This window comes from Mandrillus leucophaeus, unplaced genomic scaffold, assembly GCF_000951045.1.
Source record: "Mandrillus leucophaeus isolate KB7577 unplaced genomic scaffold, Mleu.le_1.0 Scaffold190, whole genome shotgun sequence".
Classification (NCBI taxonomy): domain Eukaryota; kingdom Metazoa; phylum Chordata; class Mammalia; order Primates; family Cercopithecidae; genus Mandrillus; species Mandrillus leucophaeus.
Window position 1 is genome coordinate 4140586 of NW_012101921.1, and position 27839 is coordinate 4168424.

The window sequence follows — 27839 nt, forward strand, 5'->3', positions numbered from 1 at the left end:
TATTTCTCCCTTCACTTCTTATATTTTTCTTTTGGATTTGCTTGCATTGGGCTTTGCCTTTCTCTGGTGCCTTCCTGATTAGTTTAATAACTAACTTCCTGAATTCTTTTTCAGGTAAATCAGGGATTTCTTCTTGGTCTGGATCCATTGCTGGTGAACTAGTGTGATTTTTGGGGGGTATTAATGAGCCTTGTTTAGTCACATTAACGGGATTGTTTTTCTGGTTCCTTCTCATTTGGGTAGGCTCCGTCAGAGGGAAGGTCTAGGGCTGAAGGCTGTTGTTCAGATTCTTTTGTCCCACTGGGTGTTCCCTTGATGTAGTACTCTTCTCCCCTTTTTCCTCTGGATGTGGCTTCCTTCCTATGAGCAGAACTGCTGTGATTGTTGTCTCTCCTGGGTTCAAGCTACCCAGTGAGTCTACCTGGCCCTGGGCTGGTACTGGGGGTTGTCTGCACAGAGTCTTGTGATGTGAACTGTCTATGGGTCTCTTAGCTGTGAATACCAGCACCTGTTCTGGTGGAGGTGGCGGGGCAGGGGAGTACAATGGAGTCTGTGAGGGTTCTTAGCTTTGGTGGTTAATGCTCTATTTTTGTGCCGGTTGGCCTCCTGCTGGGAGGTGGCGCTTTCCAGAGAACATCAACTGTAGTAGTATGGAGAGGAACTGGCGGTGGGTGGGGCCCTAGACCTCCCAAGAAGGCCCTTTGCCTTCAGCTATCAGGGTAGGTAGGGAAGGACCATCAGGTAGGGGCAGGGCTAGGTATGTGTGAGCTCAGACACTCCTTGGTTGGGTCTTGCTGTAGCTGCTGCTGTGGGGGATGGGGGTGAAATTCCCAATACCCCCACTTCTTATAAAGAAACCAGTCACATTGCTTTAGGGCCCACCCTAATGACCCTATTTTAACTAAATTACCTTTAAAAGTCCTATCTCTAAATATAGTCACCTTTTGAGGTACCAGGGTTAGGGCTTCAGCGTAAGAATTTGGGGGAAGTAGGAGGCACACTTCAGTCCATAATTCTATATATCATTTATGACAAATTGTAAATGACAAAGTGAATGTTGAAGTAAATGTTTATGAATTATCAATGGTTATTATAAACTTTTATAACATTCTAAAGAACTCCAGCTGGGAGAGAATGTAGAGGATTGTAGATAGATTAGCACTAATTTGTTTTTTCCCTGAGAAACTCAGACTCTATGACCTATTGCACAATTGAGTCTATTTGTATATAACAAAGAGTATTTTTCATAGGTATTAATCAAATATCAATGTCAAGTCAAATATTTAAGAGTTAAGTGAAGAGGGATTAGAATTAAAGGTGTTAGAATTCAGATTAGTGGGCAAAAGATACAAAAACTTTGCTCACTGACATTCATAACTGCCTGTAGATGGAACAGCAGACCTGAAGATTGGCTAGTTCTTTGTGACTGAAGTTCTGAATTTTTTGTGCTGTTATAGAGTAAATTTATGTATTGTTGAGTGTGGTTCTGGAAGGTGATGATTTTTCAACTTGAAGATTCTCTATACTGTGTGGGTTTTTTGGCTTTAAAAAGGTTAAGAACTTCCCTTTATATAATGAAAACACAACAAGTAAATATTATTTGTTAGTACTTTAAGATGTAGATTTATCATTTAAAAAGTCTTTATGTTAAATATTCTGAGGACCATACTGTTTTTCTTTTCCTTCTCCCTCTAGTGGGCAGAAAATATTCTTAAAATATAGCATGGAATAATTTATTGCTGTTGGATGTATCATAATATACAGTCTCAGTCTCAGCTTTTTTGAAAACTAAAAATGTTAACTTTTCAGAATCATTAAAGCAAACGCTTTACTTCTTTCTAGGCATAATAGTGGATCCTTGAATGTTGAAGATGTCCTTACCAGCTTTGACAATACAGGAAATGTTTGTAAGTTACACATTCACTCTATATAAATATATTTAGTGTTTTACAAAGTGAATTTATAGTTGATGTTTTCTTCTCACTAATATTTTTTATGCTCACTAAATGTATGCATATATATAAAATAGAAAGTTTTACTGTCTTCAGCTGAAAAATATGTCTTTTATAAGGTACACCGACAAAATGGGATACTGCAGTTTTTACACTTTGCAGGTGTGTGTGTGTGTGTGTGAGACAGACAGAGAGAGAGTGAGAGAGAGAGAGAGAGAGAGAGAGAGAATGTAGGTCAGAAAGGACACTGGACACTGAAGTACTGTCCCTTTTATTTTTGTTTACATTTTGACCTCAGTGAATTCAATAGTGGGGCTGTTTCTTCTTTCTTTGCTTTGTTTTGGGTGCTTTCTTTGCCATTTCTTGCTTGTTTACTTTCACTGTAGAATAAACCCAGAACATATTTTTCTTGATGCTACTATACATTAATACCAGAGTGCTTTTGTTTGACGCAGTATTACAATATTATAGAATATATTGCCTTTTCATCCAAGCTTCTGATTAAGTGGTGATAGATTTGTCCACTGAGAAAATCACTTAAATATTTCTTATAATTCTTGTAATTAATTTCATGTGATGAAAGAAATCAGCCAAGAATACCTTTATGTCACTGAGTTAAACAGAATACCATCGTAAGAGCTATGGACTTTTTATGTTTTTTGTATAGGACATTTCCCTTAAGATAGTGAATTGTCAATGAAATATGACCATTTTAAATGTGAAAATAGTACTTATACTGTTTTTCTCAAAGAAAATTTCGGAAAAGTTAACTATTGTCTGAATTTAGGTAGTGTCTTTGGCTTAACAATGCAGCTTTATCAAATGAATAGATTTGTGTAGAATTATGTTCAGTAATACTCAAAAGTACTTTTGTTCTTATGTCCACATTATGATAAGCTTTTGATTTTATAGAAAAATGCTTGTGATTCACTAAGGAATCTATAAATGTCCTTAAATTATCCTAAGTACCTAAAATAATATAGGTTTCTTTTTCATGGATAGTGACAGATGTGCCTTTTTAAAATTTTCTTTCTTTTTTTAATTTTCCAAACACCAACTTGAACCAGAATGCCTTTTAGTTTCTCCATGTTGGCATTTAGTGAATTCTTTCCCACTTAGGCATATCTCATATTTTTATTAGGTCTAAGCAAGGACTGGGCAAAGCATATCAATGATGGTTGAGGATACATACTCTTTTAGTTCTGAGGTAATGTTAAATATCATTAAGTTAGCCTTACACATATGTAATTTCAGAAAATGATTCTAGAATGTTAAATGTGGAATTTCTGATTCAGTAATGTAAAAGTCAAGTATTGTTCCCAGTTGACTCAGTATGAAATAGGGCCCCTAGCTGGCAGCATTATGTAAAATAAAAATAATTTCCTAAAGGCATTGATTATTATTTTAGGCATGAATAACTGTCTTATCCTTCTCTAACATTTTTTCCCGTCAACTTGTTCCATACCCCGTGTTGTTGTTGCATGAACAAATGGAAAGGTTGCATATTAAGGGTGTTTTTTTTAATTGTTGTCTGTTGTTTGGTAGAAAGATTTAAGACTTTGGAATGATACCCACCTGCATTTGACTTTTGGCTCTGAAATTCATCTTAAGCAATTTGTGTCATCTCTATGAACCTCAACTGTTTTCATCTTTTAGGACTGGCTATATTATAAAGAAAGTACATAACATACCGCATGGCTCAGAGTTGATATTCAATAAATGGAAGCTATTAATTATTAGTGGCGATGAGTACCTATATAACCTCTTTTGTTTTTTTTCTAATAAAGAAGATAATATTATTAGGGTTATTCTGTTTTATACTATTTTAATTGAACTAACAAGGCAGAAAAATTAGATAAAATTAGCAAAATAGCTGTTTATTAAAATGCCTCATTATAAATATTGTCTTAAAAACCTGAATATATTGTTAAGTGATAGAAGTGGTGACAAAAATAAGACCTATTAAAATATGTTGGTTTGTGTACTTTTTATGTTTACTCTTTTTATTTTAATGGAAAAATCTATATGTTTCATTTAATGATAAATTGGTAAAGTCCTGTTCCAATAAAGTAAATATTGATTATGACTTTTATATAATCTTGGACGTAAAGTAACCATGGACTGAAAAAGTAATTTTTCACTTCATGCCTCAAAAATTTGATTTTCTTATGCCAATAGTGATATTGGGTTTGTGACTAGAAAACCCAGCAGAGGGCGCCACAATCATAATTCTTTGTCATAGCCCAATATAATTAGGATAAATATCTCAAATAATAACCCTAAGCTTTTACCATGTCAACATATGAAGATGTGTCTAAATATTTCTATTTGATTTATTTCTAATCTAATCTATTCAGTAATTCAAAAATACAAAAAAAATAGATTTTTCCTGGCTGATTTTTTAGTTTAATTTTTTAAAATAACAGTTTAATTTTTCTACTTCTAGCTTTAAATAAAGAAGTACTTTTGATAGAGAGCTAAAGTTCCATACAAGAGTATCAGTTTGGAAATCACCACCATGGTAGTACATTAAAGGACAATTAGAATGAGGAAAAAAGTTTCTAATAGATGAGAGAACTAATAGATGGAATTATCTATTTATTTTAGGAATTTGTTTCTAGGTTAATAATGCTTCCTAGTAATAGAAAAAACAGCTTAATTAAAACATTTTCTAGTCACAAAAACCTGATATGTGTAGATAAAGTAAAAACGGTATGGTCATGGTTTAGTAGAACCATTAATTTCAATTTTAAATTCATTTTGAAAATCAGGGAATGGTTGTATTCATTGTAAATTTTCAAAGATGAAAATATCAGTCTTACCTTCTGAATTGGTTTATGCTCTAAGTGAAAAGACATGGAAAAATCTCTAATTTTGGAAAATAAATGAAACCTCTAGATAGCTTATTTCCTATTAGAAAAGATAATTTTTTTGTACTTACTTTTTTTGTTTAGAAGTTTTGTGATTGTAAATGTATGAATTGCAAAGTGTTTTATATTTTTGAGGTAACTTTTCGTTGCCTGAATTTCTTTGAATGTTGTGGGAAGAAATTAAGAGGAATCTCGTACAGAATGAATCACTTCTGCGTATTGATTTATTGCTGTGTGATATACGACCCCAACCTTCTTTTTATGTATTTATATTTACTATGGTGGAAAACAAACCATTTTGAGAGTGCTTACCTTTAACTAGGAATAGGTATGTATATTTCATTCTTTGGTTTCTACTACTTGAGAACCTACTTTCTTTTGAGATATCAAAACTTCTGGGTCAGGAGGTTGTATCTACTATTGATTCATTGTGCCTGGAAAGACATGCTGGCAGGCTACCTAGGGAAAAGTATAGGATGACATCTTTCACCTCAGATGAGGTACTGGCTGCTTCTGTGTTTCCTTTGGTATGTCGCTCGGATACCTTGGATAACAAGGGAGTGTTCTACAAGCATTGTAGCAAATTTCTTGCTTCTGCTTTTTCTGTGGGCACGGGCTCCTTTCTAGCTAGTCCTCTGACCTCTGGTGAAAGAAGCTGCACCATGCTGTCTCTTCCAAAATCATTTTCCTTTTCTCCAAAGTCATTTCTTTCCACTACTGAAAGGAATTTTTACAAATGTAATTCTCCACAGTGCTTACTTGATCCAAATTTGGATATCATAGTATCTAATATAACTATTTGTTGTTTATAACATCTCATCTTATGCTTGGGTCTGTAATAGATTCATTTGAACATTTTTAGCACATCCTTCGTTTAGTAGTATGAACAGAAGTGTTAGTACTTCATATAATTTATTATAAACTATGTACAATATAATGTATATAATCCTGTAAAGGATAGGAGGTCAGTAGTTACATCATTTCAATAATTATCATTGTGAAACAGGATTCCTGGCAAATGTTGCAGCTTAAGTCTGGGGGATGTATTTGTAAAATTTCTCTACTATTCTTTGAAAAAATTTTTTTTTCCTGGTTGAGCTCCATGGCAGGACCCTGTGGTAGTTGGTGTCGCTTTATCTCCTGGAGGAATTTGTAGACCCTCTGCCATATATTACTCTACATGTGACAATGATGATTTTTTTTTTTCCCCAGTGAATTCTAAGACTGACCGGATTTTTTTTTTTTTTTGAAATGGATTTTCACTCTTGTCCCCCAGGCTGAAGTGCAATGGTGCATTCACGGCTTACTGCAACCTCTGCCTCCTAGGTTCAAGTGATTCTCCTGCCTCAGCCTCCCAAGTAGCGGGGATTACAGGCGCCTGCCACCATGTCCAGCTAATTTTTGTATTTTTCGTAGAGACGGAGTTTCACCATGTTGGCCAGGCTGGCCTCCAACTCCTGACCTCAGGTGATTTACCCACCACAGCCTCCCAAACTGCTTGGATTACAGGCATGAGCCACTGTGCCTGGCCTGACCAGGATTTTTAATGCACACAGCTATAGACTTTGCTTCCTAGTCGTCTGATAGCAGGATCTGTTTGTCTGTTTGTGATGTATCTAAAACTGATCTCTTTTGGGGTAGTATCAGTTATTATTGAAAGAGAGACTCATTAAAATAAAAGCCAGGTGTGGTGGTATGTTCGGGTAGTCCCAGCTACTCAGAAGGCTAAGGCTGGATGATTGCTTGAGCCCAAGAATTTGAGGCAAGCCTGGGCAATATAGCAAGACTTTTTCTGTAAAAAAAGAAAATCAAATATTTATCTTTCTGGTTTTTCTAGAGGAAAAAAAATTATATGTTTTCACTTTTTACTTGTATTTAGGAAGCCAAAGGTAATAGTTTATTTGGAAATATGGTCTAAATTTTTAGTTTTTCTGCTTCATTGTTGTTACGTTATAAAGTTAGGGTTTGGAATGTTGGTGAAATTATCAAAGCTTCAAGAGTGTCAGCTTGGATTTTCGAATGTTATTCAAATAAAGATGTCTATATATGTAGTGCATATGTATGTATATATGTATAAGTAGATATATAATGCGTATATGTAGTATATGTGTACACATATGCATTATATATCTACATATACATATATGCATTGTATATCTATATTTATATACAGATATATACATGTACACAGTAAAGTAGTTTGATTAAAAAATGAAAAAGTTGGGTTTTTATGGGTCATTGCTCCGTTTTTAATTTAGAGTGGTTATGGAAGGTACATGGGGTATAAAGTTCAGGTTTTAGCTCTGCTGGTTATTAGCTATGTAATTGTAGACAAGTCTTTGTACAAATCTTAACCCCTTATGTAAAATTGAATAGGAAACAATAACTACTTTATAGTGAGGTGAACATAATATTAGATAATGTGAAAGTACAAAGTAAACTGTAAATAATATTTGTATTTTTTATGGTTAGTAATAATATCATCTGTCTCATTCTTGAGTTTCAGTACCTTTGTTATCGGAAAATAATACAAGATAGAAGATGTTTTTGATGTGTGCCATTCTGCTTTAATATCGTACATTATTTTGTTATGTGAAAACAGTGTAAAGCTACATAATTAAAATAGCGTGGCATTATTGCAGAAATACACATATAAATCAATGTTTTAGAATAAAGGGTTCACAAAGACCTAAATATATGTGACTTAACGTATGATGAAGATACAATTTCAGTAAGAGAGGAAAGGATGGATTCTTCAATAAATAGTATTGGGACCATTGCCTAGGAATTTAGGAAACTAATAAAGCTGACTCCCTCCTATATACTATATGCCAAAATAAATTTAATATGGGTTAAGTATTTAATTAAAAGTCATAACACTCTTAGATATTTCAGATGAATAATTTTAATATATTGAAATCAAGAAGGTCCTTCTAGGTGTGAGTTAAACACCATGAATGTAAAGATTAATAGATTGACTAAATTAAGATTTAAAGCCCATTTATTCAAAAAGCGACATCAAAAAAGTTGAAATACAAATTACACACTGGCAATTATTATTTATGATATATATTCACATGAAGATGTATTTTCTTTATTTTGTAAAGAGCTCTCACAAATCCATAACAAAAAGACAATCTGAAAACCTGTAAGATAGAGAAAAACATAGCCAAAAAATTAAGAAGAGGTATTTCACAAAAGAAATAGCAATGTTCTCTAAGTACATCAAGTGGTTTTTTACTAGGAATTGAGGGAGTGAATTTTAAAAGTGAGATAATTTTTGCTTATCAGGTTGGCGAAGATGAAAGAAGTTAAGCAGTAACCAGTACATTGTAGGGAACTGGGTATTCTCATACACTATTGGTGGGGAGGAGGTAAAAATAATTCCGCTTTTCCAGAGGCAGTCTGATTGTATCTTTCATAATTTTAAATATCCATATCTTTCAACGAATAATTCCCCTTCTAAAAAAAGAAAAAAAAATGAAACCAGGAGGGGCGCAGTGGCTCACACCTGTAACCCCAGAACTTTGGGAAGCCAAGGTGGGTGGATCACTTAAGGCCAGGAGTTCGAGACCAGCCTGGCCAACGTAGTGAAACCCCGTCTCTACGAAAAATGCAAAAATTAGCCAGGCTTTGTACTCAGTTTGGAAGTTAAAGAGTAGTTTTTCAAATGAAAATAGCATTATTTTTTTCCAGTTATAAAAGGAATACACGCCAATCCCTCCCAGGTTCAAGTGATTCTCTCTGCCTCAGCCTTCCCAGTAGCTGGGATTACAGGCACCTGCCACCACGCCCGGCTAATTTTTGTAATTTTTAGTAGAGACAGGGTTTCGCCATGGTTTTTTGTTTGTTTGTTTTTTGACACATTGTCTCGCCGTGTTGCCCAGGCTGGAGTGCAGTGGCATGATCTCAGCTCACTGCAACCTCTGCCTCCCGGGTTCAAGCAATTGCCTCCCAGGTTCAGGCAATTCTCCTGCCTCGGCCTCCTGAGTAGCTGGAATTGCAAATTACAATGTGTCAAAAAACAAACAAACAAAAAACCATGGCGAAACCCCGTCTCTACTAAAAATTACAAAAATTAGCCGGCCGTGGTGGCAGGTGCCTGTACTCCCAGCTACTGGGAAGGCTGAGACAGAGAGAATCGCTTGAACCTGGGAGGGATTGGCGTATATTCCTTTTATAACTGGAAAAAAATAATGCTATTTTCATTTGAAAAACTACTCTTTAATTTCCAAACTGAGTATTTTTTTTTTTTTTTTTTTTGACTGAAAGCTATGATAAAATCTCAAATTGCTTAGGACAGCATTGTGAAAAAAAGGAGCAATTCATTTTACCAGTGAAAAAGTATACAATATTGACTGGGCACAGTGGCTTACGCCTGCAATCCCAGCACTTTGGGAGGCCAAGGTGGGCGGATCACAAGGTCAGGAGATCGAGACCATCCTGGCCGACATGGTGAAACCCCATTCCTACTAAAAATAACAAAAATTAGCTGGGCGTGGTGGCATGTGCCTGTAGTCCCAGCTACTCGGGTGACTGAGGCAGGAAAATCGCTTGAACCCAGGAGGCGGAGGTTGCAGTGAGCCGAGATTGTGCCACTGCCCTTCAGCCTGGGTGACAGAGCGAGACTCCATCTCAAAAAAAAAAAAGAAAAAGTATACAATATTTTATTTTAAAATAATGCTTCTCTTGAAGGAGCTCACAGCATGTTAGATGTTAATGTTATTAGTCCCCCATTACACGTATGAGATAATCAGGGATCAAATCATTTTAGCCCTTTTTTAGGTTGGGAAAGTACAAAGAGGTTAAAGTCAGTCAGTGGCAGAATATTGAGCTTTGGGCCTAGAACATTTAAAAGTTGTGTTAGAAAATAAATACATAAGGTCATCAATGCATTATGTGGTTAGAACGCATGGGTAATGGTCAGCAGCCCTGGGATTATAGTGGACCTGAAAGCCAGTGGAGCGCGGATGTTATGCAGCACAGCACTGGATTCTTAGTCCCTCTTTAGCATCATAATGTACATGTAGTCTTTGATTCTTAGTCTGTGTTAGAATTTCTGGAGGTTGGCTTTGGTTGCTAGATGGTAGTTTCCCTAGCCATGTGTCTCCAACTTCTTAGTTCCACACTTGTCAGGACAGTTTTTTCTTTTGGCTCAAAATTGGGTAAGCATGCCCCTAATTCGTAAACAGAGCCCTACACATTTGTTATCAATTATCAGAGAAGGAACAAGAAGTCTCTTTTTAATGTATTTTAAAAATTTCTATTTGAAATCAGAAACCGCAGAATTGGAATGGTTCTTTGACAATAGAACTTGTTGCTATCGTGGGAACTGACTGAAATAAACCCTATAATCCTTTGTAGATTCATATGCCTTAATCAGTGCAATAAAATAGAGAGCTAGTCCATGTCTTTGTCATAAACCTGCTAGTTTCTCCCTCCTTTAAATATCTAAAGGGATGTTCCTAATATAGATACTTCCAAGTTTTAGCACAAAATATGCCAACAAAGTCTTTTTATTTTTCCCCTAAGCAAAAATACTGAGTAGTTTTCCTTTGTCTGTCTTTTAAATAGCTACCATTACTTTTGCATCCTTTGCAGTATTTGTCAGGAACTTTGTAAGTACTGTCCCGTTTAATAATCTTAATGACTTTCCAAGGGGTGAGGAAACTGATATCCAGAACAAGGTAATTTGCTTAAAGATTTAGTAGGTGGTGGCACAGGAATTTAACTATTCTACTTTATTTCTTAAAGGCTACATTTCTCCAAAATGGAGAGAAATGAAATTTAAAAGTTTGTGATGGGAATTGAAACCGAAAGTGGTAACTTGAAGGGCCAGAAAATAACTTTGGCAAATGGAATTCCGTGCAGCAGATTGTGTCTCAGAGGAGACTGATTAAAGGTCAAGGAAAAATGGGCTCTCCAGGGTTTCTGCAAGGTAGTTGACAATCTAATGGAGTAGGGATTTGGGGAGAAAGAATGCGTTTTCTTTTAATAGTCTTAAACCAAATGCGGGCTTTGTTTTACTTCAGTTTCTTTCTTTTTTCTTTTCTTTTCTTTTTTTTTTGAGAAGTGCTGATTTTTGTAACAGTAATACAATAGTAATAACAAGTGATGTTTTAACATAGCCCCTTCTCTAAGGTACGTCTCAAACTTATGGCTGTATATTTTAAAAGTGCTTACATATACGTAAATCACACAAAGAGCTCAACTAAAAGGATATTCTTGATTTTAACCAAGTTGTTTGGATTGTGGATAGTCTTTCCACGGAGAATTGTTATATTTGGACATTTATATGAACTGCGTATATTGCACTACTTTTGTCAATGCTTGATAAGAACAAAATATTTGATGATTGAATGAATTTAGTGTTTGTGTGTATATACTCCATGTTAAAAACATATTCTCTTCTCTGAACTTTTACTCTCCACTCAGCCCTGAGTCTGAATATTTTCATTATATTCTGGGAGGTGGGAACAGTTTGCAGGAAGGAATAAGAACTTTCCAATCATTCTGTGTGTATGAGATTGAAAAGGTGCATGTTTTATGTAATTATAGATATGCCACATGCTCACAAAATGCTTGTCCTAGTATGCTGGATCAGGTGTAGTCTTTGCTGTGAATGGTAAATTCATAGTTTGTCTTAAGCCTTTGTCCTTCCAGGGTGTTGAAGATCAGACTTCTGTATCACTTAATTTCTGATTGACTTTCTACAAAAAAGTATTGTTTTTAATTGTGTGATAGTCAAACACAGACAAATGATATTTTGGTTAATCCTGGACTTTGTTTTTATTTTAATATTTGACGACTTAATCAGAATTTAGTGGGGATTGACTGGACTGCCATTAGATACAAGTAAGAAATGATATGTGTGGGATGAAAACCACAAGTTCTTCGCTGCTTGTGCCTATCCTCTGAATTTCTTTAACAGAGAAATTAGTATAACAAGAAATTTGTTGGGGGAGGGGGCATTGATTCTTACTGCCCTCTTTGATCTTTCTTTTATTTCCCACAGATTTGTTACCATTTCCTTTTTCCCTCTCTCATCTACTGCCATCTCACATTGCTGCTGGTTCTACTCCTCTTAAATACAAAATAATCAAGGAAAAAAAATACTAAGAAAACAATTCTAACTCTTGTATCCATCATAAGAAAATTCTTGTCATCCATTTTATCCCCTTTCCTTCTGATTTTGTCATGATAGAACTGAGGAAGAAGTCTGTCAAGGCAGGATTTTTCTTGCAGGAGGTGAGCCTGGGGTAGGCAAACTGGAGGAAGAAGAGACAGAAACAGACCAAGTTCTTTTAGTTAGGGTGACTATACAGCCCTGTTTGCCTGGCATGGTCGCACTTGTTCTTATCATATCATAATTATTAACAATGCCTACTTTCACTACCAAAAGTGCTCTGATTTGGATAATAAATTATATGTGTATGTTTAGAAGAAAAGGAAAGAGAAAGATTCGAAGCTTAATTATTTATATTCATTTATACCTCTTTATCCCAGCATAGTACCTTTCACAAAGCCTGACCCGAGTGGTATTCAGTAAGTATGCATTGATTCATTTGAATCCCAAGTCATACCCAAACAAATCTGTTCATTCTACACAAGTGTATTTATATTTGATATATTAATATATTCTCTATAACGGAGAGGTAAATCTAAGTTTCAATTTTAAAGGACATATAAGACAAGCCCTATAAACTAATAGAAACTGAGTTTAGAACACATACATATTTTATTTAGGTAATACAATAATTTTTAAAAATCAGAACCAGGATTTAAAAATCAGAAATATTCACATAAAAATGTCGATTTTTCAGTTTCTTTTAGAGAAAAAAAAAATGATCTAGTGGCCTGAGTCTAAGCTTACATGGTAATCATTATCTGGAATGAGCAGCGTCTTTATTTTGCCTTGGCACTCACCACTCTGCCCAAGGACATTCAAATTTGCAACTCCTGATGCATATTGTATATTTGAAAACATTTAAGATGTTAAACTTTGTATATTTAGTTATCTACTTAAGATGAGCCAGTTCTCATTAGTCATTTTGTTTATCAAAGCTATTTAAATGAAATACTTAAAAATTTTTTTGGTGATAAACCTTTTTTTAAAATTCAACAGGTTAATCATTAATCTTTGGGAATTTTTTTTTTTTCCCATACTGTCCTTGAATGGCAACAGCTGTTAACAAATATTTATATTATTTTATTTAATAAAAAATAAGCTAACACTATTTTAAATATTTTTCAACAGCCAGTACCTTCAAGAAAGCATATTTTTGAAACATACTCATTTGAGTTAAAATTGTGAAATGCATTTAAAAATTGAAATTGAAAGTAGAGCTACTGGAGAAGTTTTAAATATTTGTGAGTATATGTGTGTATGTGCATGTACACTTATATGTGTGTATATATATGTATGTATATAAAATACATCGTTAACTTGATCTTCATTTGGTTCTTGTTTATTTATAGATTGGAACAGAAAGAGCAATCTCAACAAGTGTTTATTAAGTTCCTATTATGTGCTGTCCTGCATTTTCAATTCCCAAATGATTTATCAACTTTGAAGTACAAAGGAATAAAACATTCTTTCTACACATGTTGAAGAAACTACTGCATGTTAAATTTGGATAAATATCTCAGTATCTGATGCATCCAGGTACTTGGATGATTTCTGTGAACTATATCTGAAGTCTTACCAGCAAACATGTTTTAAAAATAATGCAAAGACTGGGCGCAGTGGCTCACACCTGTAATCTCAGCACTTTGGGAGGCCTAAGTGGGTGGATCACCTGAGGTCAGGAGTTCAAGACCAGCCTGGCCAACATGGTGAAACTCCATCTCTACTAAAAATATAAAAATTAGCCAGGCATGGTGGCGGGTGCCTGTAGTCTCAGCTACTTGAGAGGCTGAGGCAGGAGAATCTCTTGAACCCAGGAGCCGGAGGTTGCAGTGAGCTAAGATTGCACTGTACTCCAGACTGGATGACGAAGAGAGACTCCGTCTAAAAAAAAAAAAAAAAAAAAAAAAAATTTCAAATAGCTACATTGCTTCACCAATGAATAATTTACCCTGCTAACAATTTTGAGAATTTTGGCAAAAAATGGCTTGACTAACTACATTAAATGTGAATGTAATGGCATGAACATATTGTCTCAGGACATGATTTTATTTGTACATTTTTAAGGTTGAATATATTTTCAGTTAAAATTATCTATATGTAGATCAATTTCTTGTTCTTGGAGTCTTTTCTGAAGCCTTCTGACCTCTTCCAGTTTGGCCTCTACACCTGCAACAAACATCTTGACATCTTCCTTCACTATCATCTTGAGTATTCATTTCATTGCTTTTGTTTTGTATCTTGTTCTAAATTCCATGGCTTCCTTTTTGTTTACTCTGTTGTTTTGGAGGATTATAAACTCCAATAGCTTCCTGAGAAAGTAAGGGGAAGTAATTTTTTGAGAACTTGTGTTACTTTAGTTGTATATAAAATGATAGAATTTAAAACAATTTCCCCTTCAAAGTTTTACAGTAATGTGTCGTAGCTTCTAGTGTTGCATTTGAGTAATCCAATGCTATTCTAACTTATCTTTTTTATGAAACTTGTTGATTCCCTTTGATTGAATCTTCTGTTATTCCCATTATTCCAATATTTTATGATAAAGTATCTTTGTGTGGCTCTATTTTCAAACATTGTGTTGGACATTTCTTGGGCACTTTCAATTTAGAAAGTCATATTTTTCAGTCTGGAAAATTTTTTTGAATTATTCTTTTAATGACTTTCTTCCCTCTGTTTTCTCTGTTTCAGCAACTTCCATTTTTGAACGTTGTACATCCTGGACAGTTCTCTAATTATCTTTTCATCTTTTGCATTTTTTTTTTTTTACTTTTTCTTTACTGTCTTTTAACCTTTCTGTTGAGTTTTTTTATTTCTATTTTTATGCTTTTTAATGTCCAAAAGTTCTTTTTCTCTTTTCTTAGATTTTCCCCCCATAGCATTCTTTTCACATTTCTTAATTGCCTTTCTTGCATTTTTTGAAGATATTACTGAAAGTTTTTTTTTTTTTTCCCTGTCTTTATAGTCTTTGTTTCCTTTAAATCGCTTTGTCTGTTTCTTTTCTTTGGTCTCTGTTACAGTAGAGGCTTTCATTACATTTCTGGTGATCCTTAAGAGTTGTGTACTATAAAACTGACCGGGAGGAACACTGATATTACAGTTTCCTCTGTGGGATGATCGATTAGGCTGTTTCTTGGGGAACCCTGGATGTCCATATGGTGTTTCCCTTGAGCTGGCCAGTTTATCAGAGAAAACACTTTTGAGCTTGCTGCTTTGGGAAGTATGTATACCTTAGCAGCTAGCATTTTGGAAGATGGATAGGAAGAAGAGTCCGCAGTTACTCAACCCCCCAATCAGTTACTCAACCCCCAATTAAAAAGTATTTTACCTTCCCTACCACCAACCTCCTTGAGCTGCACAAATGCCCTCCAGTCTGGAGTGACTAGACCCGAAGACATCTGACAGGATGGAGCAGAGATGGTTGCACATATCTTTGGAATAAGAGATGAGATTTCAAGATCTAATTGTTTTGTAAGTAGATTTTCAACAAATTCTTCTGTGTTTAGTCCATCCTTATCCCTACTCATAAACCTGTAACTCCGGTTGCTTCTTAGCTTCTCACGACTGCTAATTTAAGATTCAGCTTTTTGTGCCTTTATGAACCTTCATTTTGTTTTTAAACGTACTTACTTTTATTTTAGGTGGGGTATCAGGAAGAGGGGGAAGCTGATATGTAGATTCACTCTAACATCTTTAGTTACCATCTTTAACGCATATACACGTATGTGCACTCATGTACATTAATTTCACATAAATGCTATAACCACTTAAAAATAAGGTAATAAAATTTTTAATACTTCATTTAATTAGACTACATATGGTTCTTGTCATATCTACACTAGAACAGCATTTCCAGTTTACATGTATTCAGATAAATCACCAAGGCTTTGCATAAATGTTAGAAATTCTTTCTTCCCTCATTTCTGAATTCTTCAGCCTTCAAGATTCAACTCAAATGTCACCTATAAAGCTTTTCCTGACTCTCCTAAGCTACAGTTCATCGGTCCTTTCTATGTTTACCTGTAGACTTTTTAATTTAATATACCATTAAAACATATCACATTGTATTATAACTATGTCTAAATCACTTACTAGACTGTAAGCTTCCAGAAGGCAGGAGTGATGTTTTGTTTTTACAGTGCCTGGCATATAATGAATACTCAATATATGCTTTGTGGATTAGTGAACTTATTATTTAAAAAAGGAAACCACACTTTAAGTAAATAAATTAGGATATGATTATTTTAGAAAATATTCACCGTACAAAATAATTTACAATGCATTTAAAATTTCATTACATGGCTTTTTTCCCCCCTCCAAGAACATGCTCATATTAGTGTCACTTTTGCATGTATGTGTACATATGTATGCATTTTGCATTGTTCTTCTTTAGTAGGGATGTTACTCATCTTTTAAAAGACATAAATGTTATTTTTAAAATGTTACGTATTGGCGATATTTTCCCCTCCAGATATCTTTTGCTAGGAGAGCACTAAGTTGCCATTCATCTAGTCTTTTGATCAGTGCAATATATTTTAAGCAACTAGTTCAAAAATACATTCAAATAGCATGCCCTATTCCTCATGAATTGCTATTTCTTTGCTTAAATTTCCCACTCAGACCACCAGCAATCCCTTAAGTACTTTTCCTACCAGCTAATGCTAGCTTTTAAAAATCTACTTAATGTTTCTCTTTTCTTTCTCTTTGTTGCCTCTGTCACTTAATATACCTGTGTGCCTGCCTGATATTGTTCCTTCTCAAGGCCTTTTTATGCTTTTAGGATGATCTTTCCTAGTTTCTTTTTCTACTGTCTTAGATGCTTTGATTCTGCTGTTTCTCCATTGCAAAGAGCTTAGTGGGAGCAGAAAGTGAATATTAAGAGTGTCTTTTTTAAAAAAAAAGTTATGTATAATATTAAAGAGAATATAAATGCTGGTGGTTACTATATAACGAATGCTCCAGAAAGGATTTTGATAAACTTTTAGAGTCTTTCATGGAGATAGAAATACTAAAACGTGTAGTGTTTAAATTTCTTAGACAAGGGGAAAAGGGAGCATTGAAATTTGGCAATTGTAAAAAATGAACGATAGATAAATGGGAGCTAATTAGTTTCTATTCTCTGTGTTTTTGTGCATATTAAAATCTATCTAAATACAAGGTTTAAAAGAGGTTAAGTATCATTTTTCATTTCTTTTGACCCAATAATCCCACTTTTAGGTATCAGTCCTCTAGCTTGTAAAGACATATGAGCAAGGATGTTAAATATAGCACTATTTGGATTGGAAAGGAAAATAACTTGGGAACAGTCTGACAGCTATACTTCCATTACTAATGGAATTGTTGGAAAAATTATGGTGTGTCCATATAATGGATTATTATATAGCAATCAAAAAGAATGGATTGAGTTATATGCTGTATTCTGGAGGGATGTCCAAGATGTATTTTTAGGTGTTGAGTAATGCATAAAATGTAATTTCATTTTAATAAAAAGAAACTCAATGAATGTGCAAAAAGCTGTGAAGACATATATACCAATTTATCAAAGTTAGTTATTTTAGGAAATTGGAACTTGAAGGAATGGGGTAGAAGAAAAATTAACTTTATCTCTATTAATCTTTGTACTTAATTTGTTTCAATTATGTGTTACTTTTGGGGAAAATGTAATGAAGATTTAAAAAAATGTAAAAATAGAATATTTAGAAAATGAATGTCAACTCATCCAAGATAATAATAACTCATTTTTAAAGCTGTAAAGAGACACAGAAAGTGATATGCATAAGAAACCAAATGATGAATTAGATCATAATTTGCCTTTGGAAAGAAGGAATTGATAGCTCATGCCTATGAAATATATATTGAACTCTGATTTTGTTCCCAAACTTCTAACAGAAATTGCTGGGTAATAATTAGAAAGAAGACTTTGGCTTTTTATATATTAATTCAGTATTGTCCTAAAATTTTTGCCTAAACTTTAAGCCTTTTTTGTTGTGGTAACTGAACCAATCAATTTCATAGTTAAAGATGCCCCATTTTCAACAGACCATATTTAACTTGGAACCAGGGGCATCTAGTTATGTCAGTTAGTGTTCTTTGGTTGTGAGCAACAGAAACTGAGTCTGGCCAACTTAGACAAAAAGAAATGTATTGGAAAGATACTAGGCAGGTAATAGAATTCATGTTTCACCTGACAGTTGGGCATTTCATTTTGTGTTTTAGTATGCCTCTAATTATATTCTCTGCTTTCAATTAGAGCTTTGCTCCAAATGTTCCTAACCAAGTGTCTTTGTCATTTTGCCTTAAGTCTGTTTTTTAAAAACAATTACCATTTTTTAAAAGGGAAATTTATGTAACAGCTATTGTTTAAATTGTGCCCTAGTAAATGATGAGTTTAGAGTTATAAGTTTGATTTATTATAAGAGATATTCCTATTCAGATACTTACAGATAGTTTCAACCTACATATTTTATTTTAGAATTGTCACCTTTGAGTTTCTCTTTAATACCACCCCAGTGTCTTTGTGTGTGTGTGTTTAGCACATTTGTTTTGTTTATCTTTTTTGTTGTTGTTGTTTTAATGGTAAGTTTTCTGGGGAGTTTAATTGTAAAGTGTTTATTAACATTGAATTATTATTATTTTTGAGACAAGGTCTCACTCTGTTGCCCAGGCTGGAATGCAGTGGCACCATCATGGCCTATTGCATCTGCAACTTCCTGGATCCCTCAGCCTCCCAAGTAGCTGGGACTATGGAAGCGCACTACCACACCCAGCTTGTTTTTTGTATTTTTTTGTAGAAACGAAGTTTTTCCATGTTGCCCAGCCAGGCTGGTCTAGAACTCCTGGGCTCAAGCAATCTGCCCACCACACCACATCTTCCCAAAGTGCTGGGATTATAGGCGTGAGCCACTGTGCCCAGCCAAATTATTTTTTTATACCTATGCTATTCCTTATAATTTCTGTCTACTTAACTGAAACAGTCTCTTGTGCTTTTTAATTGGATTCCAGACATTGTATATAAAAGGACAGCAGGGACTAAGGTAATAAGATTCATGCCCAAAAGTGGGCATGCCTCTTCTGTTAGGTCATTAGTGTAGGATATTAAGTCAATTTAGTCAGTAGTGAAACTGAGTTTGGTTTTGTTGTTGCTGTAGTTATCTTCAGTTGTTCTGGTGGGCTATCATTACCTTGTGCTTAGTTTAGAGCCTGGAGTCTTAGTGAGTTTTTCTCAATAATTTTGCTCCATTCACAGCTTTCAGCAGGCTTGGCACTGCATATGACAGCTCTCTGTGCTCCTGAGCTTCTCTAGAAGTAGACTGTTAAGTTGGTTCAAGGCTTGTAGTAGGGCCTGGAGGGCTCATTCTTGGCCACACCCTGTGCACCTGAGTCTCAAGGGTTAGACTTTTTCAATGTTCGTGCTTCTTCCCAGATGGTAATACACTTTTGCTTTGTATTAGTGCAGGATCATTGGCATGAGTAGGTTTTCTCCCCTTTTACAGCAGCAGGTGTCTTTTGCCTAGTGTCAGGGCAGGGTAAGGATGAGGTGGAGATTGCCTTGGCCAAGTTTACCTTATGAACCTCTGCAGTAAAATGGAAATGATACTACTATCAGGTGTAGCAGTGAAACATGTAGTGTACTTTATTTGGTACTATACAGATGTTTGTTAATTAGGTAATACTTAATGCAGAAGGGATAGATTGAGCCATGGCTAAAAGGATTAGGACTTAGATGGACAGACTGAAGACATTAGGGCATGTTGGGTAGATTAAGATAAAACAATGATAGGCAGCTGCAATTTGATGTGAAAGTATTTTTTCTTAAATCAGTTATTCTATACCTCAAAATGTCATTCATTCATTCAGTTAGTCAGTCATTGTCTCTTGCTGTGCTTTACTAGAAGTTGGGACTTCAGAAGCATATGGCTCAACTGTAACAGCAAGTTGTACTAATAGGTTTCCCAGTATGCTGGGAATGATCAGGGAAATTTAACTGAGGCCTGGTCGTTGGTTTGGAGGCAGAGGATGACAGTAGAACATGTCTTTTTTTTTTTTTTTTTGAGATGGAGTCTCACTCTGTCCCCAGGCTGGAGTGCAGTGGCATGATCTCGGTTCACTGCAACCTCCACCTCCCAGATTCAAGCAATTCTCCTGCCTCCGCCTCCCAAGTAGCTGGGACTACAGGTGCACACCACCACACCCAGCTAATTTGTGTATTTTTAATAAAGATGGGATTTCACTGTGTTGGCCAGGATGGTCTTGATCTACTAAACTTGTGATCCACCCGCCTCGGCCTCCCAAAGTTCTGGGATTACAGGCGTGAGCCACCGTGCCTGGCCATTTTAAGTAAAAATAATGACAATGATAGTAAAATGATAATAGTAGCTCTAGTTTGTAGAAAGTTTTGTTGTTTTTTATTGTGTGTTTGTTTTTTTCTAGGCATTGACCTCTTTTATTAAAGGCCTGCAATACATAAATTATTATTTACTATTTATTTCTTTACTTCCACAGATGAAGAAACTGTATCTCAGAAGGGTTAAGTGAGTTGCTCAAAGCCACTCAGCTAGTTTAAATTAGAGCATGACTTTGACCAAGGTTAGTCTAACTTCAAAGTCTGAACTCATTTTGTTTTATTACTCTGCCTCCCAAGACTCAGAGATCTCGTAAGGAAAGCTAGTATTCAGAAACATCCAATCAAAAAGCTCCTGTATTAAATTTAATTAATTAATTAATTTTTTTTGAGACAGGGTCTCGCTCTGTCACCCAGGTCATAGTATAGTGGCATGATCATGGCTCACTACAGCCTCAACTTTCTGGGCTCAAGCAATTCTCCCACCTCAGCCTTCTGAGTAGTTGGGACTATAGGTGCACACCACCACACCTGTCTAATATTTACATTCTTTATAGAGACAGGGTTTTGCCACATTGCCCAGGCTGGTCTTGAATTCCTGAGCTCAAGCGATTTGCCTGCCTTGGCCTCCCGAAGTATCAGGATTACAGGCATGAGCCACCACACCCAGCCTGCTTCTGTATTTTTTTAGTTGTTATTTCAGCCAAGATATATATATCTCTCTCTATATATTTTGCTACATAAAGACAACTAGCCAAAATTCAACGAAGTATCTAGTCAGTCCTTTATTATGAATCCAGCATTCTTGCAGATATGTATTATCTTAATAGTTAGTTGACATTTAGACTCCTAGAGACAATCATGACTGACTGGTAATATCTACCATGACATTTGTTATGTTCTTCAGGCTCAGAAACATTTATACTTTCATATCATGTGGGGTTATGTTATTTACAAATTAGATATTGACTGATTTTTCATTTCCTCTTGAAATTTCACATGAATCTTGGTTTGATTCTAAAAGTAGATGTTATTGTGTTATCTCAAATAAGTAAATTTGGAATTCTGTCAAGTTTTTATATACTTTTTAGGCCCTAAAGCATATCTTAAAGCCATTTTATAGTAAGGCTAGCAACTATTATAGTGGCACGTTTGGATGGCTAAATATTAAAAAACATAGAAGACTTGTCATTGTTGTAAAAATGTGAGATCATACATTATGTCTTAATATGGTAATAGAAAACACTTTATCTTTAATTGTGGAATACTCTGTAATTTATAGAGATTTTAATAAAATAATTCATATGGAAAGTCACTGTTTTTTTAATTGTTGTCAAAATGCAAAGAAGCAATCTGATGGAGATGTATGTAAGCACTGGGTCATTTGTTCATTCAGTAATTCAGTTAACCAATATTTACCATGCTAGACAATCTGTTAGGTCCTGGGGTATAAAGAGAAATATTGTCTGGTCCTTGTTCTCAAATGGTTTAGAGTTTAATGAAATAGATGAATAATTTGATGAATTTGATATGTTTTAATAAACATAGGAAATAACTGCTATGGAAGTATAGAGAAGAGCTGAGAGCTGTGTATAGTTTTTAGTACGTTTTCTTTATGTAGCATGGTTTTTGTATTTCTGTACAAAAGTCTGAAACTGGTAGGGAGTATTTTTCAGCAGTTTCTTACCATGTACTACCAAAGAAGCAGAATGTAAGAAACAAGTAATCCAGTAGTAATATGTGTATCCTGATAAACTTAAGTAATTAGCTGAGCATAAACCATAAATGGAAATGTCATCAGTTCAGTAGATTAGTAAATACGAGTCAGGTATCAGTATATTTTACAAGACTCTTTTTGTGATTTATCAGCATACTTTCATGCCAATGTAAAATGTGTAAGATCTTAAAATTGAGAGCTACAATCAACCCTGAAATTCCAAGTCTATTCAAAGCCCAGTGTAGACTCTGATGACTGTCATTTCACCTAAAGGGAACATACTCTAATTAATTCAAAGCAATGTGTCAGTTGCCTGTTCTTTAATATGCTAAAAGACAGGTATAGTAATTTGGAGAAATAACTTCGTTAACAAGTGAAGGATTGCTGAGGCAAAGAGTAATTGTCTGATACTAATGGGATAGCAATATACCGAGAGATTAAAGAGTTTTAAGAGATTAAAAACAAACAAATTATGTTTAAGGATTGGTGAATTTTAGCTCCCCACCCCCGCTCTGAAAATGAAGCAATTACTGTTTAAAATGAAATGTATCATTATGTATGAAATTAATTTTTAAAAATAATTGATAGTTCTAAAGTAATAAATAGCTTTTGGTTAAGATGTTCCTATTGGGGTTATATACCTTAGTAAAGGAAATGTAATCTTTTGAATACCCATCTTGAGTGTTAACAGAAATGATCTAGTCACTGTCATACCCATTGGTTCCTACTTGTAGAATTTCTAAAAGTTGAAAATTGGATTTAGTTTTTCAAAATACTTCCCTTGTTTGAGCAAATATAATTTGCTGTCTTCGTAGACAAAACCTTGTACATTATACTGCTGGGCATCCAGATTTGTTTGGGTAGGTATTTCTGTGAGTAATATTCTGGCTAGCTGAGCATTCATTCGTTTACTCATTACATATTTGAGTAACTACTGTGTGGCAAGTACTAGGCTAAGCACTGGGGATACAAAGGTAAAAAAAAGACATGGTCTTATAGAACAGTCACATTTGGTTTATAAAGTTTCTGAACTTTAGACTCCAAGGAAATGTATAATTTAGACTCAATTGCATGTATTAGAAAATTTGACCTTGGTCATATGATATCTCTAGATTTTAGCTCCCTCATTTATGAAGTGAATGCATTTGGATTAGGTAATCTACAGATTCTCAAAGAGATTTTAATAGTCTGTCAGTGCCTCATGATTCTGAATAAGGGTTAAAATTTAAAAAAAAATCCTGAGTACCAGACTTTTTTTCATATTTTATTCATTAGTATATTGAATATGCAAATAAATATTGCCTTGGACAATGTAACATTATTGCCTTTCTCTTATATATTGTATCCTTTCCCCAAGTTTTGTCTCAAGTAGTTTTGTAAAATTCCATTCATCAAACTATTTTTTAAATGGTTTCCACCAGTTGCCTTAGTTTTTTTAAAATCATCATTCAAGGTAGTCTTTTTAATTTTTTTTTTAAATGGTCATCCTAGGTGCTTCAGTTTCAGCTGAATCTTTAACCTCTCTTTCATTGTTGATTCATTGCCCAAAGTATCATTAACATCATCAAGAAACTTTGGCTTTGGATACGTAGCCAATTAAGACTTAACATGACCATTGTTTTCAATTTTTTTTTTTTTTTAAAGACAGTATAGATTTGCACTGAATCCTCCATAATTCTTCTGCCAGGACTCTTCAAGGATAAAGACATTATCAGAGAAAACACAGCATATAAAAGTAACCACAAGGAGATGGAACTGCTTGTCATGAGCGTTATGTTTCAGTGGATTGACTCCAATAGCTGGTGATAACCCACAAACAGTCTGTCCATTTGTTCTGTACATCCCCTGCAATGCCTACTCTACTCCTGTACATACAATGGGGCTTCAAATATGTGTTAAATGAACGAGCAAATAACCAAAATAATGGCTAGCATATCTTTGACACAAATGGTTTTTGGGCCATTATAATGTTTATTTAAATTTTTTTTGTTTGTTTTTTGTTTTGAGTCTGGCTCTGTCGCCTAGACTGAAGTACAATGGCACCATCAGGCTCACTGCAAGCTCTGCCTCCCAGGTTCAAGCAGTTCTCCTGCCTCGGCATCCCAAGTGGCTGGGATTACAGGTGCCTGCCACCACGCCCAGCTAATTTTTTGTATTTTTAGTAGAGATGGGGTTTTGCCATATTGGCCAGGCTGGTCTTGAATTCCTGACCTCAGGTGATCCACCCATCTCGGCCTCCCAAAGTGCTGGGATTACAGGCGTGAGCCACTGCGCCTGGCCAGGTGAATCTTTTGAATCAATACATTGCATTGAATTACTTACAAGCCTTCTAAAACTATTTTGACACTGAATAAGTAAATAAGCACTAACTTGAGCAATAGGAAGCACCCACAAAATATCCTAAAAATTCAATTTGGAATGTAGTTTAAAAAGAAATTAAAGAGGCCGGGTGCGGTGACTCAGGCCTGTAAGCCCAGCACTTTGGGAGGCTGAGGTGGGCAGATTACCTGAGGTCAGGAGTTTGAGACCAGCCAGATCAACAAGGTGAAACCCCGTCTCTACTAAAAATACAAAAATTATCCAGGCATGGTGGCATGTGCCTGTAATTCCAGCTACTAGGGAGGCTGAGGCAGGAGAATGGCTTGAACCCAGGAAGCAGAGGTTGCAGGGAGCTGAGATTGTGCCACCACACTCCAGCCTGGGCAACAGAGCGAGAGTCCATCTCAAAATAAAATAAAATAAAAATAAAATAAAATAAAATAAAAATAAAATAAAATAAATAAATAATAAACTAATGGTGTTATCCATTCTGTACAGTTCTCTGGAGGCTGATTACAAGTGCTGAATGGCACTATAGTCTCTGTTGTTTTTCACTTGAGTGATCCTGTACATTAAAGTCATAGCGTACACTGTTTCTCTGCTTGCTTTCTCCTCATCTCAAAATGTAAGGTCAAATGAAAGAGGTAGGTAGATATTTAGAGAAGAGCATTTTGATCTAAATATAACCATCATGTAGTATTAGTAAAGAAATTAAGAGGCTGTGCGTGGTGGCTCATGTCTGTAATCTCAGCACTTTGGGAGGCCAAAGTGGGTAGATCATGAGGTCAGGAGTTCAAGACCAGCCTGAACAACGTAGTGAAACCCTGTCTCTACTGAAAATACAAAAATTAGCTGGGCAGGGTGGCATGTGCCTGTAATCCCAGCTTCTTGGGAGGCTGAGGCAGGAGAATCGTTTGAACTCGGGAGGTAGAGGTTGCAGTGAGCCGAGATTGTGCCACTGCACTTCAGCCTGGGTGACAGAGTGAGACTCCATCTCAAAATAATAATAATAATAATAAATTAAGAAATGGATCCATGGGAAATATATACATTTGTTGAATAGAAAATTATAGCACTTGGCTCGTATCTACTGTGTTGTTCACTTAAAAAGCAGACAAAATGAAGATGATGCTTAAAATGAGTTATAGTTAGAAATATGGAACTACCATAGTGTTCCAGAAGACTTGATTTCATATTTGGTCATGAGTTGCACAATTAATAAATTTTAGACCTCATTAAATATATTTTCATGCCTGATTTATCCTTGATTGAGAACTAAATACAGGATTCACAGTAATATTTTAGCTTTCTAGACAAGATATTTAATAGCCGGGCTCAGGATGGCATTGTATTGGTATGCCAGTTGGTAGGCCTTTTGACTATATGTTGGCAGGATAACTTGAATGATACCCTCTCCCAAACCTGACCCACATCCTCATATCTCTGGCAACTCTATTTTAGAGTAGTTAGCCAGAGGTGACTGCTTGTAGGGGAATATAATGGCTATTTTCTGGTTGTTCCAAAGGGAAGAAAATATTATCTCCATGTATTATTTATTGCTATATAGCACATTGCCCCAAATTTAGCAGCTTAAAACAAATATTTATTATCTAACGAAGTTCCTGAAGATCAGGAATTTGGGTATGAATGATTCCTATGGTTCTGGCCCAGGATATCTTATCAGGTTGCAGTTAAGCTGTCAGCTGAGGTTGCAGTTATCTCAGTGCTTGACTGGGACTGGAAAATCTTTCCAGGGTCACTCACATTGTTGTTGGCAGGCCTCAGTTTCTTGCTAACTGTTGGTTAGATGCTTCAGTTTTTCACCCTGTGGGCCTTCCATGAGGTTCGCAATTTGGCAGCCTCCACTAGAGTGCAAGATCAGAGAGACAGAGAGTGGACAACCAAGATGAGAGTCATAGTCTTTTATAACCTAATTTCAGCAGTGACATACCATCACTGCAGCCATGTGGTGATCATACAGGCCAACCCTAATCCCCTGAGAGAGGGGACTACACAGTGTGGAAATATGAAGATGCAAAGATCATTGAGGACCATCTTGGAGGCTGGCCACCAAACTCCTCATGATGGATATCATCATTGGTGGTTCTCTAGCTGGCTGTCTGTCTGTAAGTCTCCAAAGCCACACTTGCACTGTCTAGCATTTAGATTAATACAGCTAGAGGAGCTAAGTTTGAATTTAAAAAAAATTAGCCAGGCATGGTGGCTCATGCCTGTAATCCCAGCACTCTGGGAGGCCGAGGTGGGCGGATCATGAGGGCAAGAGATCGAGACCATCCTGGGCAACATGGTAAAACCCCGTCTCTACTAAAAATACAAAAATTATCTGGGCGTGGTGGCGCGCCTGTAGTCCTAGCTACTCGGGAGGCTGAGGCAGGAGAATCACTTGAACCCAGGAGGCGGAGGTTACAGTGAGCCAAGATGGTACCACTGCACTCCAGCCTAGTGACAGAGTGAGACTCTGTTTCAACAAAAAAAATCCTGGGTATTATTCTTATTAGATAGGTGTCAGATTATCAGATCACTTGGTGTTAGGCCTGGTACAACTGAGTTGCTAAAATATTTCATCAAGTAGGTAGGAGATATTTAGGAAGAGTACTTAAAGAAAATGACTTGTTTTTAAATTTTCCTTCTTTATAGGCCTCAAGTTTAATTCACTACAGAGAATAATTTTGTTTGCTTTGCAAGACAGCCAGACTAGAGGTTAAATGTTTTTTTTGACAGTTTGTGGTTACAAATCAGTCTTGCCGGTCGTATGTTAATTCGTTATTTCCACTGTCTCCAGACTCTGGTGATAGTGATACAAATTAAGATAATCACAAGAATAAATTAGTGGCAATAATTTCTTTGAGTCTTTTTCTTGGCCTTTAAGTCGGTCACTTTGCATTACTTGTATACATTTCTGATGTAAACAGAGAGAGCAAATTGTGTGTGTGTATATGCACATGAGTGAAATCTATAATGAAATCACAGTTTAGAGAAGGAATTATACGTTTAAAGTCTTCAATTTTATGAAAACAATGATTCCACATTTCTTCAAGTGGCTGCCATAGAATGGAAATTGAAATCCCTGGGTGGGAAGTGTGCTAGAAATCATAGTATTCCTTTTCAAAGTATTTTGCATCCCCTTATACATATATTCAGTACTTCATTTCTAACCCCTACACACTAAATCATGCTGTGATTCATAATACTGTGTTATGTTTTAAATTCAAATATTGTTTTTAAAGGGAAATTGCTACTAATGTTGGCTAAGCTCTACATAATAGTTTTGTAAATGGTTGTAGGTTTGATTCTTCTCATGTCAATCTAAATGTGAACTAATATTATTCAAAACCCTTTTAAGATACTGAATAATTGTTTCAGTTAACTAAATGCTTCATCAAGTAATATCAATTTATGAAGTATAGTTGAGTTTCGGGCATTTATTTAAAGAAAAAAATAATAGGTACATGTCTACATAACAATGTTAATGGATATCTTTTGAGTGCTCATGTGT

The 27839-nt window shown here is 35.4% G+C and overlaps 1 protein-coding gene across 1 annotated transcript in view; it reads left to right on the top strand.

The window, feature by feature from the left end:
• CAMKMT (calmodulin-lysine N-methyltransferase) overlaps positions 1-27839 on the top strand; it is a 406998-nt gene that overhangs the window by 25404 nt on the left and 353755 nt on the right. Inside the window, exon 3 of the mRNA XM_011978214.1 lies at positions 1843-1907. Within this exon, the coding sequence (XP_011833604.1) occupies positions 1843-1907 (65 nt within the window). The remainder of the gene's footprint in view (positions 1-1842; positions 1908-27839) is intronic.